This window comes from Marmota flaviventris, chromosome 17 (genome assembly GCF_047511675.1).
Source record: "Marmota flaviventris isolate mMarFla1 chromosome 17, mMarFla1.hap1, whole genome shotgun sequence".
In the NCBI taxonomy this organism is placed as follows: domain Eukaryota; kingdom Metazoa; phylum Chordata; class Mammalia; order Rodentia; family Sciuridae; genus Marmota; species Marmota flaviventris.
This window is the reverse complement of record NC_092514.1, coordinates 46048785-46069151: the sequence shown is the minus strand read 5'-3', so window position 1 is coordinate 46069151 and position 20367 is coordinate 46048785. Positions and strand designations below refer to the sequence as shown.

The 20367-nt window shown below is 40.0% G+C and overlaps 1 protein-coding gene across 1 annotated transcript; it reads right to left on the bottom strand.

The window, feature by feature from the left end:
* Positions 1-347: 347 nt before the first annotated feature.
* On the bottom strand, positions 348-18148 carry Coil (coilin). Its single transcript, XM_027950335.2, has 7 exons — positions 17877-18148; positions 9564-10671; positions 9345-9431; positions 9024-9071; positions 7647-7716; positions 3321-3409; positions 348-831 (listed from the first exon to the last, which is right to left on the bottom strand). Exons 1-7 carry the CDS (start codon positions 18119-18121, stop codon positions 748-750), a joined length of 1731 nt encoding a protein of 576 aa, XP_027806136.1. The 5' UTR covers positions 18122-18148; the 3' UTR covers positions 348-747.
* Positions 18149-20367: the final 2219 nt, after the last annotated feature.

The following is a 20367-nucleotide window of genomic DNA, read 5'->3' as shown; positions in this document are numbered from 1 at the left end:
ACAGGAAAAAAAAAGGAAGTTTCTGTTCAAGATCCTCACTCCAACCCACTGAGCAGGTGCCTGGCATCTTGTAGCAAGATAACATGTTCCGTGGTCTTAAGTCCCACAGCAAATCCCCTACCCAAGGTAACACAGTTCTCCTCCAGGCACACTGCTCTTACAGAGGGTCCTGAGAATCCTTAATTTTTAAATTAGGAAAATGTGAAAGGATTCTTGAACCCACTGTCTGCAACAAACCCAACTATCTGTTAACTCTTGGCAATTTCAAGTATAACATACTTGAAATTTATAAGATGCTCCATGTTTAATGGAACAACTCAAATGTTAAAAAATTTCAAGCAACATGCTTTAATATTTTAAAATGTTACTTAATGAAATTTATTGAAACAAGATACACAGCACATTCTTGTACTTGGTATTATAAACTCCTACTGATGATCGCTACTCAATGGTCAAAAAAATAGAAAATGAGAAGAAACCAGACTATCGGGATATAACAATGTCTGCAGGGAATGTCAAGTTCTAACTTTTGTTAACTGAAATCAACTTGAAGAAAAATCAGGGGGTCTACAAACCACCCATATTATTTTAAATGATGAGGTAGATTTTTTTTTTCCCCTATGCAGGCAAATGAAGATAACAAAAAATCCAGACTTTCAAATGCTCTTTAAAAAAAAAAAAAAAGTTCAGGTTATAGTCACTTTCACAAAAAAGACATTTATAAACTATGAGGTGGAAAGGTCATCCTCAGACATGTTCTATACTTGAGGTGGTACTTGGAGATTCAAGAATCAGTCTTGGATCAATCAACTCTCTCCAAAAAACCGTGATCTGAGGAAAAATACAAAATAGTTTAAGCATTTCATTTTGAGGTCATATAGGATTTAGTAAGTTAAAAAATTTAAGTAATTCCAGCAGTTTGGGAGGTCAAGACAGGAGGATCAAGTTCAAAGCCAGCCTCAGCAATGGTGAGGCACTGAGCAACTCAGTGAGATCCTGTCTCTAAATAAAATACAAAATAGGGCTGGGGTGTGGCTCAGTAATCGAGTGCCCCTGAGTTCAATTCCCAGTACCAAAAAAAAAAGAAAATTTAAGTTAGTCAAGATCCCACCATTCAGGGTTAATCTCATTCTTTGTAGAATAATATTTCTCATTACAAATCAATCAATACACGTTTCAGTACATATCTATGACATGCAAATTAAAACTGAAGAGCATCTTCCTTGGTCCAGGGGCTCCCAGACTAGATGAACTTGGACTGGACTATGGACATCAGACTCTTCAATGAAGGCAAATTTCTATTGTGCAGGATGATTGAGAACTGGAATAATTTGAGTCCCAGTAAATTGAGTTTAATTAGGACATAAGAATTCATTTCCCTAAAATGTAGCTTAAGTTTAACATTAAACACATTTCATCTTTTGTTTACAACTGGGGGTTGTAGGGACTGAGAAAATGCAGAAGGAGTAAGAGGTTACAAGTGCCAGAAGGATTTCCCCTGTGGACAGGTGGCCTGCAGATTTCTTGGGAGCTAGATGTGGCCAACTGTGTATCACTAGGCTGCCCATGCCCTTCTTGGAAGCTCAGTAGTTCCTATTCTATGCTGCCTGAAAACAAAAACTACAATTTACAAGTAATCACTAACGCTGGGCCACATGGATGTATACTGAGAGCCATCTAGTGTCAAAAACAGTAATGACAGCTGGGATGTGGCTCAGTGGTGAAGCTCTAGCCTAGCATGTGAGGGAGGCACTGGGTTCGATTCTCAGTACTGCATATAAATAAATAAATAAAAGTCCATCAACATCTAAAAAAAATTTTTTTTAAAACCCCAGTAATTACTGGCTCTGTATTCTACTTCAAGACTTTGTTTAAAAGGGCATAGTGAATGTGGCTCAGTAGTTAAGCACCCCTGGGTTCAATCCCCAGTGCCCCCACCCCCCCAAAAAAAAATGCATAGTGAAAAATCCTCCAAGGTTCAATTTTCCAATGCAGTCTTCCAGGAATACATTTTAAGAAAAATAAATAAATAAAATGAGCTCTTATATTGCAGATAAAGAAGAACAGGGGATTGGACCAAACTGCCAATCCTATCACAACCCTAAAAATGCACTTTGGGACAAAAAAGTATCATCCACCTAAAAAACACAGGAAAACATATACTTTGGTTAGTGCTTCCACGACTTAACGTTTCAGATGAAATGTGAATTTTCAATAGTGAAACTACCAGAATAAGATTCACAACATTCCAAATACAAGTGTCTTAAGAAAACATTTTCTTCAGTATAAAAATTCTGGGAGTAAGGAGTGACCGCAAGGGCACAGGATGGAAGCTCCTAGAGGCTGTTCATATTCCCTCCCTCCCTCCCTTCCTTCCTTTCTTCCTTCTGTCTTTCTTTCTGTCTTCCTCCCTCCCTCCCTCCCTCCTTCCTTCCTTCCTTCCTTCCTTCCTTCCTTCCTTCCTTCCTTTCTTTCTTTCTTCTTTTTTTTTGGTACTGGGGATTGAACTCAGGGGCACTTGACCACTGAGCCACATCCCCAGCCCTATTTTGTATTTTATTGAGACAGGGTCTCACTGAGTTGTTTAGTGCCTTGCTGTTGCTGAGGCTGACTTTGAACTCGCAATCCTCCTGCCTCAGCCTCCCAAGCTGCTGGGATTATAACTGTGCGCCACTGTGCCCAGCCATGTTCTATTTCTTTATCTAAGTCTGATTATGTAGATATGATCATGTGTAAAAATTGTTCAAGCTATACATTTATGTGCACTTTTTATGAATTGTACATGCCAATAAAGTTTTTCTACTGGAATCCCTATATAACTATGCTTGTAAGCAACTCCACACTATCAAACAAAAGTTTGAGTATCTTATCACATAGGCTCTTTGAGGTACATGATGGCACCAACTCAGCACCTGGCACTTGTTACTGCCGCTCAACAGCAAAGACTAGCTGCCCCCATGGCCTAGATCCTTTATGTTTTTGTTTTGGTACTGGGGATTGAACTCAGGGGCACTCAACCACTGAGCTACATCCCCAGCACTATTTTGTATTTTATTTAGAGATAGGGTCTCATTGAATTGCTTAGTGCCTCGCTGTTGCTGAGGCTGGCTTTGAACTTGCAATCCTTCTGTCTCATCCTTATGAACCATGGGGATTACAGGCGTGCACCATGGTGCCCGGCCCCTTTATGGTTTTATTATAAGTAATTTGGGAAGCTACAATGTCACCTTCCATATCCCACATTACCAGTCAAAAGAAAATGACCAAAAAAAAAAAAAAGAATGACTGACCAAACAAGGCAAGAAGAGAAGCATGCCTACCTTCCTCTCCTGTGTCACAGCATACTCAACTATCTCGGTTCCATTTTCATTGTGATAAACCAAATCAAATTTCCCAGGTTCTTTCAAGGCTGAAACCAGAAGGCAGGGATAAAAGACAATAAGTTATTCCTCAGTAGTTAAAATATTTCTCTATAGAGAATTTCTATCATTGGGGAAACAGTCACAAATAAATCACCAACTGATATACAAGTTGGGTGTACAAGAGATCAGGGAGCGCTCTTCACAGACGACCCTTAGAGAACCAGTGCCACAACATGGTCACTTCCTGACCGTTCATCAACAACCTTTCCTTTAAAATGAGCTTGAGGAATTGTCACTACTAATCCCAGAACTGAACATTGAACCACAAGATGATCCAAAAAGATAATTCATATGTTTCAATAAGGCAAGGTGACATACAATGTCGTTCAGTCCCAGAAATCACATATGCATACTATTTGGAAACAGAGGCAGGTTTCAGGCTCCCACAGTAGTATGGGATTGGGAAAAAAAACCCTGCGAGACAAAACTATCTTATCAATCAACGGGAAAAAATATGGTTGTCTTGAAATTTTTCAAAATTGTCATCAAAACATCAACGACTCTCACTATATACAGAAATGAAAATTAGTAAAAATATTTCTGTAGTCCATTTTTATTTCAAACATTAGAAACTGAAAGGTAAAGCACTTTATTTCTTCATAAGAAACTTATCGAGGGCGGTTGGAACGATGCTGCCGTCATGTCACATAGCTTATGATACAGATGGCACAGCTTTTCCCTGCCTGGCAGACTATCACAGTCCCTTCGAGGTGTGGATCAGCTTTCAACATTTTATTCTCAGAGCTTCTAATGTCAAGAAGTAGCTCTGAGCGTTTCCTTTTCACTGTGTGGAATCTTAGTGAAGCTTTCCACTGGTGCCACTGCTGGGACTTTTCATCACAGCCGCCTTCTGTATGTCAGGAAGTTCACAAAAGTGGCAGAGTGGACTTCCCCAGTCAGCCACTTCACCTGTGACTCCACTGACGCGGGCGAGGGAGAATCCAGCATTCTCACTTTTGTTTCTCTACTGTACTTTCATGTTTTTAAAATGTTTTTTAAAAATGTACAAGGTTTTACACTAAGAGACAAGGAGGCAGCACAACCATCTGCCATCTGTACAGAATGTTAGATGTACAGTGAGCAGTCAGTGACAGACTCTGAAAGAAGTGACGTGACTCGTCACTCATCAGGAGGCACATCTGTTATTTACACAGTGATTTGTGGACTGAAGAACTATCAGTACTTAATGCAATTACAGTTAACATACCTAGTATTATGGGGGACTGATGCTAAATACTTGCCTGGTATTGTTGGGGGACAGACACTATTTAGTATTTAACCAAACCATGGTAACTGAAATTCATGTATATCAGAACTATGTAAATTGAGAACTACTTGCATTTTTCTTAAAGAACAGGTAGTTTTTTTGTTTTTGTTTTCCAATACTGGAAATTGAAACTAGAGGTACTCTACCATTGAGCTACATTCCCCGCCCTTTTAATTTTTTTGAGACAGGGTTTTGCTAACTATCTGAAGCTGGCCTCCAACTTGTGATCCTCCTGCCTCAGCTTCCCAAGTTGTTAGGATCACATATGCCTCTGTGCCCAGGAGGTTGTTTGGTTTGTTTTGTTTTTTGGCATTAGGGATTGAACGCAGAGGCACTTTACCACTGAACTATATCCCTAGCCCTTTTAAATTTTTTATTTGGAGATGCTAAGTGGCTTAGGGCCTTGCTAAACTGCTGAGATTACAGGTGTGTGCCACCACACCTAGCAGTAGTCATTTCTTGATGCCCCAAAGAAAAGTGCTAGCTAGGCATGGTGGCACATGCCTGTAACCCTAGTGACTCAGGAGGCTGAGGTAGGAGGATCACAAGTTCAAGATCAGTCTGGGCAACTTAGCAAGACACTGTCTAAAAATAAAAATTAAAATTAAAAGGGCTGGGGATGTACCTCAGTGGTACAGTACTCTTGGGTTCAATCTCCAGTACCATATACATATGCACCAAAAAAAAAAAAAAAAAAAAAAAGAAAAATTGTAATTAGATATTGTCATTGTCAACAACTTGACATGCAGTGATTAGGTTTGTGTCACTGGAATTTGACCATGCACAAACTTCTGTCCATCATTCCTAAGAATAGGGATTTCTATAAATAAAACCTCATCTGGAGAAAGCTAGAGCTGGGCCCCGTGGCCTACACCTGTAATCCCAGCAATGCTATAGACTGAGGAAAGAGGATAGCAAGTTTTAGGCCAGCCTTGGCAACTTAGCAACTCCTATCTCAAAATTAAAAATAGCATGCACAAGGCCAGGCGTGGTGGCACACACCTGTAATCCCAGCAGCTTGGGAGGCTGAGACAGGAGGATCTGGAGTTCAAAGCCAACCTCAGCAATCGTAAGGTGCTAAGCAACTCAGTGAGAACCTGTCTCTAAATAAAATACAAAATAGGGCTGGGGATGTGACTCGGTGGTTGAGTGCCCCTGAATTCAATTCCTAGTACCAATAAATAAATAAATAAATAAATAGCATGCATAAATATAACAACAAATCCCATCACTATGTACAACTAAAACGTGCCACTAAAAATATGGAAAAAACGGGGCATGGTGGCGTAGGCCTATAATCCCAGCAGCTCAGGAGGCTGACGAAGGTGAATCACAAGTTCAAGACCAACTTTAGCAAGATCCTATGTCAAAAAAAAAAAAAAGCCTCAGGGGTGGAGTGCCCCTGGGTTCAGTTCCTAGTACTGGGAGGAAGGAGTGGGAGAAAGAAAGATTCAAAAGTTCAATAGACAGAAATCAGTCAAAAGAGTTTTTCAATAAAATCACTTTGTGATATTAAGTAAATGTTTAGATATAACTTACACTGGCTTTCCAGCTGTCATTGTCATCGTCATCTTCTTTTCTTGGGGGGGAGGGGTATTAGTTAGGTATACGGAATATTGATCCCAGTGATGCTCTATCACTGAGCTATATCCCCAGCCCTTTTTACTATTATTATTATTATTATTATTTGGTGATGACTTTTAAATTTTTTACCACTTTTTTTCGGACCAGGGATTGAACTCAGGGGCACTTGACCACTGAGCCACATCCCAAGCCTGACTTTGGATTTTATTTTAAGACAGGGTCTCGCTGAGTTGCTCAGCCTTGCTCTTGCTGAGGCTGGCTTTGAACTCGAAATCCCAAGTGGCTGGGATTACAGTTATGTGCCACCATGCTTGGTGGAATTTTTAGTCTTTCATTCACTGACTTGTATAAGGAAAAAAAAAAGGAAAAAATTAATTGCTTTAGAGTCTGCTAAAGAGAAAGTCAACTCCCCTGCTCTCTGGTTAAGGACCCCTGCAACATATTCTAAGTTAAGGTCCTTGTGATAAAAGCTGTCTTATCCAGAACCAAAACAGGTAGGATTAATCAGGACAAAGCAGGGAACCAGTGACAATAATGTGCAAATACTCAACTAAGACACACAAGACCCTGGGTTTGATTCCCAGCACCACCAAAAAAATAAAATGTGAGAGTATATGTATACACACACATTGTAGACACTTTATTTTGCCAATCTTTTTGAAAGACAGCTAAGTAGGTCTTGAGTTTACTGAATAGAGATGTCTTTCTTTTATAAACCATACCCCTAATACATTGTCTATAAGTTCCAATTTGGGATTTTCTTTCTTTCTTTTTAGATTTTATTTTTTTTATTCATTCATTTATTTGTTTGTTTATATGTGGTGCTGAGATTCGAACCCAGTGCCTCACACATGCTAGGCAAGAGCTCGACCACTGAGCCACAATCCCAGCCCAGGATTTTCTTTTTAAAGTGATGTAAGAATGCAAAACTTTGCAAGGCAACTAAGGACAGAATCTTCTTAGACTTTTACCAAAGTCTTCCCAATCTTTTATAGCTGACCCACTCATATATAATTTAATAGCATTTTTTTTCAGTAATACTCCTGAGTCAGCATTCAATTGTTTCCTAAAAATAACTCTTTTTGAAATCAGTTTTCACCAGCTCATATAATCCTTTATGAAGTCACACAAATACAATAAGAACAAGTAGCCCATCAGCTTTGAGAACCAATCCAATATATCTTAGTAGACACAATCCAAGGAGTAGGCGTGCAGGCCCCAGAGGTGTGGGGTGCGGACAGAGTGGTGAACACAGCCAGTTACAGGTGCTAGGTTAAGTTGAGAAAGAGAACATCTCTGTATATTAATGCTATTCAGAAGCCATTGTAGATATGAAGAGTCTAAATTTTCAACTTCATTTCCAAAAGACTCACCAGGTAAGGATGAGAGAATTTCTATATCTACTTGCTGGGTCTCTGGATTGTGGCTTAATATTTTTCCTTCCTTTCAAAAATAAAAGTCCAAGTCAAAAATCAACATATAAAACACTGTGAAAATACTATAAACCACTGAATTGTAGACTTTAAAATGGTTAAAATAGCAAGTTTTATGTGTTTGAATTCTATTTCAATAAAAAGCATTAAAAATAAATCAACATGTAGGGGAAATAAGAACAGCAGATTTATAATCATTCTATCTGAGTATACTGAAATAATTTCAGAGGCAAAACAGATACATTTTAATCATAAATGGTAGACATCTACAGAACTTAAAGAAAGGCCAAGAATACACTAGGTCATCAAAAGTCACTAAATAAGAGAAATGGAGAAAAATAGGCTAGGATGATGTACTCAGGTGGGACTGGCCATCACAGCCTTTAATAGGAGAGGCCACCCATACCCAAGTCGTGCGGCTCCCATTTCTGATGCTGTCGGGGCCATCCTAAGGGCTGAGTACAGTCCCTTAAGGCTGAAACAGGAAGGTACTTTCTTACTGGTAAGTTTATAATTTCCTTCCTCCCAGGTCCCTCAGATTTGGGAGCTGGTTTTCAAATGCATCAAGAGGAGGCATTACCCTATGGTTGCTGGTGGGCAATGAGACAATGGGTGGTCTTTGGGGACACACAGGAAGGCCAACTAATCGGTTCCTCCTGCACCTTCCCAGGCTTTCTGAGTATAGACAACAGGTACTTCTAAAAACCAGGTCCAGTGGGGGTCAAGGGCCTTGAGAGACTATTTTCTTTGGAATAGAATTAAATAAATCAACTGATCAAGCTAGAAAACAGCACTTAAGATGAATGGAAAAATATAGGACTCATCTTTCTTTTTTTATTTTGTACCAGAGATTTAACCCAAGGGCACTTAGCCACTGAGCCACATCCCTAGCCCTTTTTTTATATTTTATTTAGAGACAGGGTTTTGCTGAATTGCTTAGGGCCTCACTGAGTTGCTAAGGCTAGGTTTAAACTCAAGATCCTCCTGCCTCAGCTGCCTGAGCCACTGGGATTACATGCGTGTGCCACCACTCCCAACAACAGTGATAATTTTAATAAGTTTACACTTTGATAAGTAATTTTATCTTCTACTTTATGACTTTAATGAAAAAAAAAGAACTATTTTATCCAAGCAAGTAGTATTAAATATAACTTTAATCTTAATAGTATACTGACAACTTTGTCTCACTATGTTGCCTATGCTGGCCCTGAACTCCTGGCTAAAGCTGTCTCTGCCTCAGCCTCCTGAGCAGTTGGGACTATAAGCACATGCTAACATATCCAGCTGAATTAATTATTTTTAAATAAACAAGCTTACCTTGTAGTCAGAGACATCAGGAGAGTAATCAGATGTTAGTTCCAAAAGCTAAAAAAGAAGAAAAAAACCTACGAGTACACAAGCCCTCTCTCTTATCCTCTCTTATCCCCATGGCTCCTCTGTCTTACCAACCTGCCCCTGGAAGAAAACATGCAGTGCCCACCCTCACCAGTCTGAGGCCCCATCCATGAAACTTTGGTCACACTGGTGTTCCAGGGAAAAGGGTTTTTATAAATATTATTCAACATGACTTGCTAAATAAGTTTATTTGGAAGGGGAGCTAACCTTTTTTGTTGTAATTGTTGCTGTTTTAAAATATACCTTAAATGCAATCTTCTCTCCGACTTGAGGGGCAGCTGCTAACAGTGGTAACAGACTATAGTCCTTCTTGTGTATTGCTACTGGATTCTGAAAAACAGCATTAGTCACGTGACTTCATTACTGGTGAGAAAATGGTAGCTCGTGACATGGAGTCCACGTGACATGACTACTTTCTCCATGGAGAAAAAAAGTAGTCAACTCATAATAAACAATACTTACCTGGATAATAGTAGATGAATTTGTTACTATCTCATTTAATTGCTGCTGCTTCTGATATTCAGTGCTAGTATTTAAAACACAGGAAACAGCATGCCCTCGTCCTCGACCTCTCCCTCGCATGCCCCGACCTCTTGTTCCCTTCCAAGAAAGAAGGTCCTCTCCTCTCCCCCATCCTCTTCCTAAACTGGTGGGGAGAGACACACTGGGAAGAGGACCAGGAGCCTGTTTGCTAGTATTTGATTCCCAAAATTTCCACCCTATGGAACTTGGAGTCTGTACTGTCAGCCCTGGACCTGGACAGCCCCTTCCTGAAAAGAGGCCTACTGTCTTTAGGAAATCTGTAGCATACTCCGGAGTGCTCTTGGACACAATGCACTGCTCCTCTGAATCTGAAGCGGAATCTGAACTAGAAGATGAGGCTCTGATCTTGCCTTTGCTGGTGGTAATGGCAGCTTTTGCAACCAGTTTGTTTACAACTGTATTTTTTGTAAAAGGTCCTTCTTTTGATAACTCAGTTGATAGTTTCTCTGAAGAATTTCTAACCTCCAATGTGACATTGCTGATATCATCACTGTTCGAATCCGGACTAGAACTAGACTCAGACTCCGAGGAGGAATTGGGGCTGTCTTTTGAACTTGTGACTCTCCCACCTTTTCTTCTGACTTTCACAAGACTGTTTTTAGCAGAACCTTTCTGAGGAGTATACTTCTGGGTGATCCCCTCTTTTGACATCTGTGCTTTAGGACACTTGGAATTCTTGGTCTGTTTTTTATTTTCATATTTCTCCTTTTTCTTTGGTGTTCTCTTTTTGGTGTCTTCTTCCTCCTTATCTACTGGGCAACATGTTGCTTTATTTTTCCTCTTGCCTTTTTTCTTCCCAGTCTGTTCTGTGACAGCTTTTGGTTCCAGATCCACGACCTTCTCATTAATATTATTGTTGTCTTGCTTCTTCCACTGCTTCTTTGAATATCTATAACCTAGTTCTGATTCTTCATCCTCCTCCAACTTATAAGCCCGCTTCTTTGCTTTTCTAGATGGTAAAGGAATATCATCTCCATTACTGACTACTACAGAAGTCTCAGGAATTTCTCTCTCTTCTAACTTAACTCTGTCAAAAAAAAAAAAAAAAAAAAAAAAACAAGAGAGAAAGCTAGAGTGAGCAATTCATAAGTATGACTCTAGGATGTAGCTATACATTGAGATGATTCTGCAAATGGTCACTACCAGCAGTGAAAAACTGTCATGTTTTAAGGAAAACAAAGGCTCTTTTTGACAAAATGGCCCATATAGCACGACTTATGGTCAACTTTCATAGGCCAGTTTTACTTACTGAATACCGTGTCTCAAATATTTTCTACACATTTTCTCTGATCAAAAACCACAAGAAAGTAGGTTTTTTCATTTTTGTTTTTTTTTCACAAGCTACAAAATTATAGTTCAGACAGGTAAGTTACTCGAGATCCCCAGCTGATAAGCTAGTAAGTAGCAGGAAAGCAATTCAAACCTGTCTAGCCTCAAAACTCATTATCTTTCACTACATGTATGTTACCTACCCTAAAAGGTAATAATTGCTAACTTAAACATTTTTGTTTTGGAATGTGTTGCTTTTTAAAACATGAAATTTTATTTTTAATAGCCAAAATATGGAATCAACCTAGGTGCCCATCAACAGATAAGTGGATTAGGAAGATGTGATATGTGTGTGCAGTGCAAAATTGACCAGTCATAAAAGGAATGCAATTCTTTCATTTGCAGCAACATGAATGAAACTAGAGGACATTCTGTTAATTAAAATAATGCAGCTGCAGAAAGAAAAATACTATGTACTCTCACATTTGGAAGCTAAAAATTTGATTTCAAAGAAATAAAAAAATATAATAGTGATTATCAGATCCCGGGAAGAGTGTTCTATAGCACCATAGGATAACTATGGTTGACAACAATTAACAAATATTCCCAAATAGCTAGTAGAGAGAATTTTGAATGTTCCCAACACAAAGAAATGACATATGCCTGAGGTAACAGATATGCCAGTGACCCTCATCAAATCATTACACATTGTATACATGTACTACAATATCATCGTTCCTTATAAATATGTACAATAACTGACAATTAAAAATAAATATATACTTAAAAATAATAAGAAGTAATATGAGATTTGATTATTATTTTTTGTTTAAACTTAAGGAAATACTACACAATTTATGTTCTCTGGAATAGTGACAGATGCCCATAAAATTGCATGACAGTTTGTGATGGTTAATTTTATGTGTCAACTTGCCTGAGGTATGGGTGCCCAGACATTTGTTTAAGCATTATTTTTTGTCCATGGCATGTCTATGAGAGTATTTCTGGGTGAAATTAACGTATAAATTGTAAGACTATGTAAACTGCTTTTCCGCATGTGGGTTGGCCTCATCCAATCCACTAATTACCAAAAGAGAACAAAAGGGCCTTAGAGAATTTGCTTTCTGTCTGACCCTTCAAGCTGGGATATCAGACTTCTCCGGCCTTCAGAGTCAGACTTGGATTAGAATCACACGACTAACCCTCTGGTCTCCAGCTTATTTACTACAGATCTTGAGATTTCTCAGCTTCCCCAACTGTGTAAGTTAATTCCTTATATTAAATCATGTGTTTTTCCTATTGGTTTTGTGGAAGAAGCGAAGCCCTCTCCAAACAGGCACAGCAGCAAAGCAAGGCCAGATCTGTGTGTACATGCTTGACTGTCAGACAACATGATGCCTTCAATAGCCATGTACATATGCATTCACCAGACAAAGGAAAGGTGGGGCTGCACAGCTGTGTGGTAACTTCTTTATGATTTTATAGTACAGAATACCGACGCAAAATGTATTTTTCCATATAGGGGAGACAAAAGGGATAATATGCAATGGGAGGAAAGGAGGAGAGGAAGTCCTGCTGCAATCGAAACTTGGCCTTTGGATGTGAATCTGCTGAGTCTGTGCTGGCACAAAATAAACACTGCTTCCTGTGGAACACTGGTGCCCTGTCTCTCTGTGTAGAAATCCTGCAACAGTTTTGTTTTTCTGGAGAACCTGGACTAATACACACTGCATCCAAAATTATTTCATTATAGAATAGCAATTTTCCCCAATGAACTGGCAATAGCTAATCCTGAGTGAACAGGGAAAGGTACAGTCATATTTGAAAATAAAGTATAATTGGTTAGGGTTAGGGTTAGGGGTTAGGGTTAATTGGTGAATAAGGGCATATGTATAAGCATTCTTTATTTTTTTAGAAATATCTTTTAGTTGTAGATGGACACAATACCTTTATTTATTTATCTTTATGTGGTGCCGAGAATCGAACCCCAGGGCCTCACACATGCTAGGCAAGCATTCTACCACCAAGCCACAACCTCAATCCGCATTCCTTAATTTTTTTAAAGCCCAATAATCTTGTTGATTTACCTCCTCAAAGTAGTAAATGAGAAAAATCCTCAATTATTTTTCAACAAACAACTATTTAGAAATCCACAAATCAAGATAAAATAATAGCTACCGAGTAGGAGAAAATACAGAAATAAAACTCTGAATGACCAGGGATTTATATTATAAAAACATATCCTCTCTATTCCCTTCTTCTTCTTTTATTTTTTTAAAGAGAGAGTGAGAGAGAGAGAGAGAGAGAGAAAGAGAGAATTTTTTTTTTTTTTTAATATTTACTTTTTAGTTTTCGGTGGACACAACATCTTTGTTTGTATGTGGTGCTGAGGATCGAACCCGGGCTGCATGCATGCCAAGCGAGCACGCTACCGCTTGAGCCACATCCCCAGCCCTCTATTCCCTTCTAAAGGCCTCAATATTTAACAGCAAAGAAGTCATTCTTAACTGGCACAATCTAGTGTGGCATCCTGTGAATCTAACATTGAATAAGTTCCAAAATATCAGATTTTTTTCCTTGACATTTTTTATTAATTTGTTTAACTTTTAGCAATGCTATGATTCAAGCTTCAATTGTGAGATGACTAATTAGGACCAAACTCTTCCCCAAACTTCAAATAGCTACTCAACTTCCTGCTCGGACATTATAGTTTATTAAGTCCCTACATACAAGACAGCAAATGCTGCACCCAGTTTAGGCAGCATTCATACTTTTCCCTGGAGCTGGTAACACCATCATGCTTTCTAAAGCATCACCTCACCCATTTTTTTGTTTTGTTTGTGGTCCTGGGAACAAAACCCAGGGCTTTGTGCATGCTAGACAAGGGCTCTTCCACTGAGTTACATACCCGACCCTTATTCCTCCTTAAGACACTGCGTGTATAGGTATCTGACTGCTTACTGCAGCCTCACTAGCTACTGTTCCCCACAAGGAACAAATATGAACAGAGTGAGGCAAAATGTCACCTGGGGAACAAGAAATGGTCTCCTTAAGTCTGTTTGATTGCCTTTTTTTTTTTTCTTTTCTTTTTTTTAGTACCAGGGATTAAACCCATAGGTGCTTAACCCCTGAGCTATATCTCCAGCCCTTTTTTATAGAGTATTTGGAGACAGGGTCTCGCTGAGTTGCTTAGGGCTTCACTAAATTGCTAAAGCTGGCTTTGAACTAGGGATTCTCCTGCCTCAGCCTCCCAAGCTGCTGGGATTATAGGCATGTGCCACTGCCCTCAAATTACAGGGGGTATGCTTGCTTTAGTAATGTTCATTTCTCTATATGAACTACAGATAACAAATGGAGCTGTCTTCTACAAACAAAAGTGAATGCAATTATTCTTTTATAAACTGAAGTGAATTACCTGGGTTAATTAATTAGCAATGACAGAAATTTGATTTCAAGGAACTTCTAAAACATATCCTCTACTTTTTATTCAAACTCTTTGCAGGGAAAAATGGGTGGTATTATCAAAATGCAAATATTCCCTTTTATATTTGTAATTTTGCTTCTAGGATTTTATTATACAGAAATATAGACATGCCCATCTGCCCCACCTGACACCTACTTTCTTATACTGTCATCTTACCAAGGTCAAAATGATTGCCTGGGTTAAAAATCCTCTTTCTGCCACTGTAATTAATTTTTAAAAAGCCATTACCTCAGCCCTTCTCATCTATAAAAATGAGGATAATGATAATAATTATAGTACTCAAATGAACTATTATATATCTAAAGCATGCCTGGCTCAAAACAAGTGCTATCCATGTTAGTTCTAATTTTCATTAATACAATGAACGCTGTTAGTCCTCTGAAGGAGACGTTGGTGGATTTTTGATGAACTTGTCTCATCAACCGAACATGAAATTCAACAAGGAAGGTGAAATAGGAAAGCTTCACTCCTTTGGATCCCACCAGTTCCCTGCAGCCTCCCTCCTGTCTCGCAGCTGGTGGCAGCAGCCACATTGCCACCTTCAGACAGGTAAAAAGTTACCTGACCAAAAGCACACAGTTTGTGAGTCACAGAGTCATAGATGCTTTAGAGAGGTTTGACTTTGTACCGACTACAGGAATATGAAATGAGAACCCACTTCTAACATTTGATCAAATACTGTAGGCATTTGAAAGAGTGAGAGAGGAGGGAGTGAGAGAGGAGGGAGTGCACTTTATTTCCTCACAGTATGACTTCAACTGAAAGCTCTCTTCTACCTGGTCACTGTCCAAACCTGTTGCTGCAACCAAACCTCTGTGAAACCCTCTTCGGGAACTGTTATGAGCTCAACTGTGGCCCCTTAAAGTTCATATGTAGAAGCCCTAAGTCCCAGTACCTCTTGTAACTGTATGAAGAGACAGAACTTTTAAAGAGGTGATTAGGTCAAGATGAGGCCATTAGGGTGGATCCTGATCCAATCTGACTGGTCTCCTTAGAGGAAATTTGGACAAAGAAAAATACCAGGAATGCACACAGAGAAAAGCCCATGTAAGCACATAGGGAGAAGGATGCCTTCTACAAACTAATGAGAGGCCTCAGAAGAAACCAAATCTGCAATATCATGAGAAATCATTGTCGCTGAAGCCATCCATCTGCAGTATTTTGTTATAACAGCCCTGGCAAACTAACACAGGGGTCTCCAAGCAAGTAGGAGCACTTCCTCTTCTCATGGGACCTAAAGACCAACCTCAGGAGCTCACTGTCAACAGTCTGGGTGCAGATGTCCAGTCAGATTCCTGGGGTTTAAGAGAATGAATTATGAGGAAAAGACAATGGCACACAGGGGCCTCAAAGATTATTTCTCAGGATTCTCACAACCTGGCTCTACCTTTCCTCATCAGACTTAACAATTCCCCAGCACTTCCAACAGAATTCTTCTGATCAGCAGGCTTGTCTCCTCTGATTTTTTTTTTTTTTTTTTTTTTTTTGCCTCTACAACTGCACTTTAGCCATCTAATATGTGCCCAAACTTCAAGGTACTGCTCAATTCCCTGACCACTTTTGTTCCAGGATCTCTCTCCTTTTTGTGGGGGCAGGTGCAGTACTGGGGATGGAACCCAAGTGTTCTAACCACAGCTATAGCCCCAGACTTCTTAATTTTTATAAAATTTAAAACAGGATACTGCTAAATACCAGACTGGCTCAATTTCTCAGTCCTCCTACCTCAGCCTCCCAAGTTGCTGGGATTATGGGAATGTGCCATTGCACCTGGCTTGATCTCTCTTTTCTCAATCATCTTCTGTACTTAGCAGTATAAGTTGATCAAACTATTCAATCTAACTGACTGCACCACACAAGAAGATAGTATTCAGAAGCACAAAGCTACGTATTTGGGTATACTTCAACAATATTAGGTAACTGACAACAGAGAATATGTTTCCTTTGTAGCTCTGAAAAAAAAGTGAATTTGTCAGGGGAAGACAATGATTCGGGGAGCATGAAACAAAACATTCCCAAATTTAGTTTCCTCCTACAGGATTGTCCCTATTTATCATTGAAGCCAGCTACAGAAGTCCTTCCCCCTGTTCCCCCTCCCCCCAAGGGCTGGTTATTTGACCCAGGGCTTTGCACATACTAGGCAAGTGCTCTACCACTGAAATACGTTGTTATCAGCCCCTGTAGAGGATTTCTCATCATATGCATTTAGGCATTTGAGGCATTTAGAAGGAATCTGCCTGCCATTGTGCTCTAATTATTACTTATAACAACTTTCACCATTGTTTTTGACATTGTGAGCTTCATTATAAACAGTGTAATTCCTAGATGATTCATTAAGTGAAGTATAACTGTACTTAGCTAGCAATCAGTAAGTTATTAATTCATTAGGCAGGGGACAGTTGGGAAAGTAAACTTAATAGGAGGGGATACAGTCCTTAATCTGTAATATTTAATTGGTCCCTAAATTTCAGAGCAAATGGAGGCCTATTACAGTCAATAAAAAGAGAAAAGAACATTATTTGAAATTTGGGCTATTTCAAATTGTCATTTGAAACAGCTGAATATTGTTAATAAGTCATAGCATTCCTGACTTAAGAGACACTCAAAGATATAGTCATTATTCCAAATTAAATTCTCTGATGTTATGAAGAAATCTTGTGAATCTGACATGCTTCGGGGAAAACAATTTTCAACAACAAAAGGCAAGCAACAGGATGTAGCCTGGCTCACAATTCCGAAATTCACTGTAGCTTAGGCTTAATGAGGTGGTGGTGACAAATCAGTCCAAAATGAGAATGTGAACTGGAATGATCACATCTCACTATCTGACTGAGACAACGAGGTATTGGCAATTCATACTACAACTGCCCCTGGATACTCACCTACCATTTTCTAAAATTTCCAGAAGCATATTTCAAATTATTCTTGTGTGTCCTGATGCACAAAGAGAAGGATCCAAACACCTATTTGGGTGAACCCCAAACGCCTAGTGAGACACAGAATGTCGCCCACCAGAAGTCTCAGCGGATACTGCACAGGAACTAAAGTGGGACAACCAGAGCGTTAGGAAGAAAACAGGACTGTTTTTTTCTCCGTCTGGTCTCCGGGCAGATGACCCTGAGAGTATGCCAAGGAAGGCCAGGCTCCCAGACATTTGCCACCATGTGCACGGAACACAGTGCCTGGCTGGGTGCGGGTTCCCTAAATCAAGGCTGGAAGAAGCACCTGCCCTGTTCAGGAGCAGGAGAGCTGCTCCAAGTTTGGTTCACCTGAAAATCAGAATCTCCCGGAGAACGACACTAGTTAGGATGCAGATTCCTCAGCCCCAGCCTTGGCTAGACCAGTCTAGATCTCCAGGGTTCATGCATTTGCATTTTTTTTTTCCCAGTCTCACCCAAACCCGGCCGGAGGCGACCCCGGGTGCGCAGGCGCGTCCCCGGCCAGCCGCCCGCCCAGCCGCCGTCTCCCCGCGCCGCGCGCACCTGAGGCAATCGTTGTCCCTCACCAAGCGCGCGCTCTCGACCGGGGGCAAGAGCCCCCCCTCCAGGTAGAGACCTAGAAGGGCCCCAGAACTGAAGCCGAATCGCTGGCGGATGAGACTGATGAGATCCGTGACGACTCGGCATCTGTTTAGGTCGACCAGAAGCCAGAAGACCGTGCAATGCGGGGTAGCTGGAGGAGGGTAATCAAATTGAAGCCGTAGCCTAACCGTCTCGGAGGCTGCCATCTTGCTCGTGCTCAACGGAAGCCCAGAGAGACCACAGGGCGACCGAGAGGCGTGCTCGGACGGCCCGCCCCCCCGCACTACCCGGGGTCGCTCGCGTGTGCCACCTATGGGTGGCACATGGCTATTACAGGTTTCGTGAGAACCCGGAAGGTGTTTGATTCTATTCGGATTTGTTCATGACAAGGGTTAGGGATAAGTGCATGAAATGTCTGTATTCCTTTCCTGCCCAGCATTGTGTAGGGTCCGAATTTAGGCAAGTGGCTGGTGAGAAATTTCTAAGATATTCGCTCATATATGTAAAAGAAGTTTCGTGTTTTTTTTTTTTGAAAACACTTCCTCTGAGCAATTCTTCATGGAGTTGAAAAATATGTAATTCCTAATGTATTGTCAATATTGATATTTTAAAATAAACCATTAATCACTCTTCTCTATGCATCCAATGAAATATCTTTTATATTAGGGATTGAATCCAGGGGTACTTAACCACTGAGAGTCATCCCCAGTCCTTTTTAATATTTTATTAAAGACAGGGTCTGGCTGAGCTGCTTAGGGCTTAATCTAAATTGCAGAGGCTGGCTTTGAACTCATGATCCTCCTGCCTCAGCCTCCCAAGTAGCTGGGATTACAAGCATGCACCACTGCGCTCCAAGGGACTATAATTACCGTAGCCATTTGATATCTACCACCATCCATATTGTAAAATAGAGTAAATCCTGGCATTTACTTCTAGTAAGTAAGTCAGAAATTTTATATCATTTATTTCTTGAACTAGAATTTCCACGTGTCTCACATATAATTTTTGTTTAATTTTCATGAGGAAGGTATGGATTGTAAACTATTATCTTTTTTTTTTTTTTTTTGGGGTGGGGGGCGGTGGTACCAGGGACCAAACTCAGGGGCTCTCAACCTCTGAGCCACATCCCCAGCCCTGCTTTGTATTTTATTTAGAGACAGGGTCTCACTGAGTTGCTTAGGGCCTCACTTTTGCTGAGGCTTGTTTTGAACTCATGATCCTCCTGCCTCAGCCTCCCAAGCTGCTGGGATTATAGTCGTGCCCAACGGAGCCTGGATATTCAGAAGATTTTTAAAAATAAATTTTCACCTGTGATTTACGCCTGTAATCCCAGCAGCTCAAAATGAAAAAAAAAAAAAAAAAGGGTTAGGAACGCAGCTCAGCGCCCCTGTGTTCAATCTCCAGTACCAAAAAGAAAAAATTATATCAGTTCTCCAGCAGCTCAGGTTCATGCTCCATAATGTTAAAAACAAAGGGACTGGGGCTCGGAATGTGGCACAAGCGATAGCACGCTCACCTGACAGATGTGCCGGGCGCTGGGTTCGATCCTCAGCACCACATAAAAATAAAATAAAGATGTTGTGTCCACCGAAAACTAAAAAATATATATATATATATATATATATATATATATATATATATATAAAATGGGACTCAAGTTTCAAAAGGAATATTTACCCAGCCATTTACTTTCTCAATATCTGGAAGGTTCTACTGAGATTTAAGTGATTATTATACCACTCACTCTTACACTCAGAGGTGCCTGTTTTACACATCTAAAATTAGATAAAGTTTTTGGAGTAAAAAATGACAATTATATTAAAGTGGGGATTGTAGCATTTAAGCTCATCCCACTGGCTATGATCAAAGACCTGTATATATATTCATGACAGATGAACAGAGAGATGTTTGTGAACTCTTATATGTAGATTAACAATTTAATCTCATAGAAAAAAATCAGTTATATTTATAAATAGGAATTTGACAGAACCAGAAGAGCTTATCAACATCTAAGAAAGAAGAGCTACTCCCAATAAAATGAAGATGTCCAACATCTTACTGGATTTTATGTATATTAATGATTGCTGTTACGTGCATTATTTACAGTAGATTCAGTACATATTCCCTTAAAGTTCATCTAAATTTAATACTTGATAGAAACAAAGAATAGGGGAAGTGGGTGCCAGTGAGATTACAGGATGCATTTCTTTGGGGAGAACAGCAAACGGAGCACAGACACTTTCCCAGGAATCAGCTTTAGGAAAGAGCCCACTGAGAAAGTGGAACTTTTGAGAAATGGAACTTGAGTTCCTTAAAACTATCTATGCAGCTGGGCATGATAGCACATGCCTGTAGTCAAAGCTACCTGGGAGGCAGAAGGATCCTTTGATTGCATGAGTTGGCTCCATCATTTTGGAGTCTGGTGAGGCAGAACATCATGGCAGGGAGTGGA

Coding starts and splice junctions, on each gene's coding strand:
- Coil (XM_027950335.2), bottom strand. CDS start 18,121: ATGGCAGCCTCCGAGACGGTTAGGCTACGGCTTCAATTTGATTACCCT. Junction 9,432..9,563: donor ATTCATCTACTATTATCCAG/GTAAGTATTGTT, acceptor GCTGTTTTTCAG/AATCCAGTAGCAATACACAA. Junction 7,717..9,023: donor CTGATGTCTCTGACTACAAG/GTAAGCTTGTTT, acceptor TATTTTTGAAAG/GAAGGAAAAATATTAAGCCA.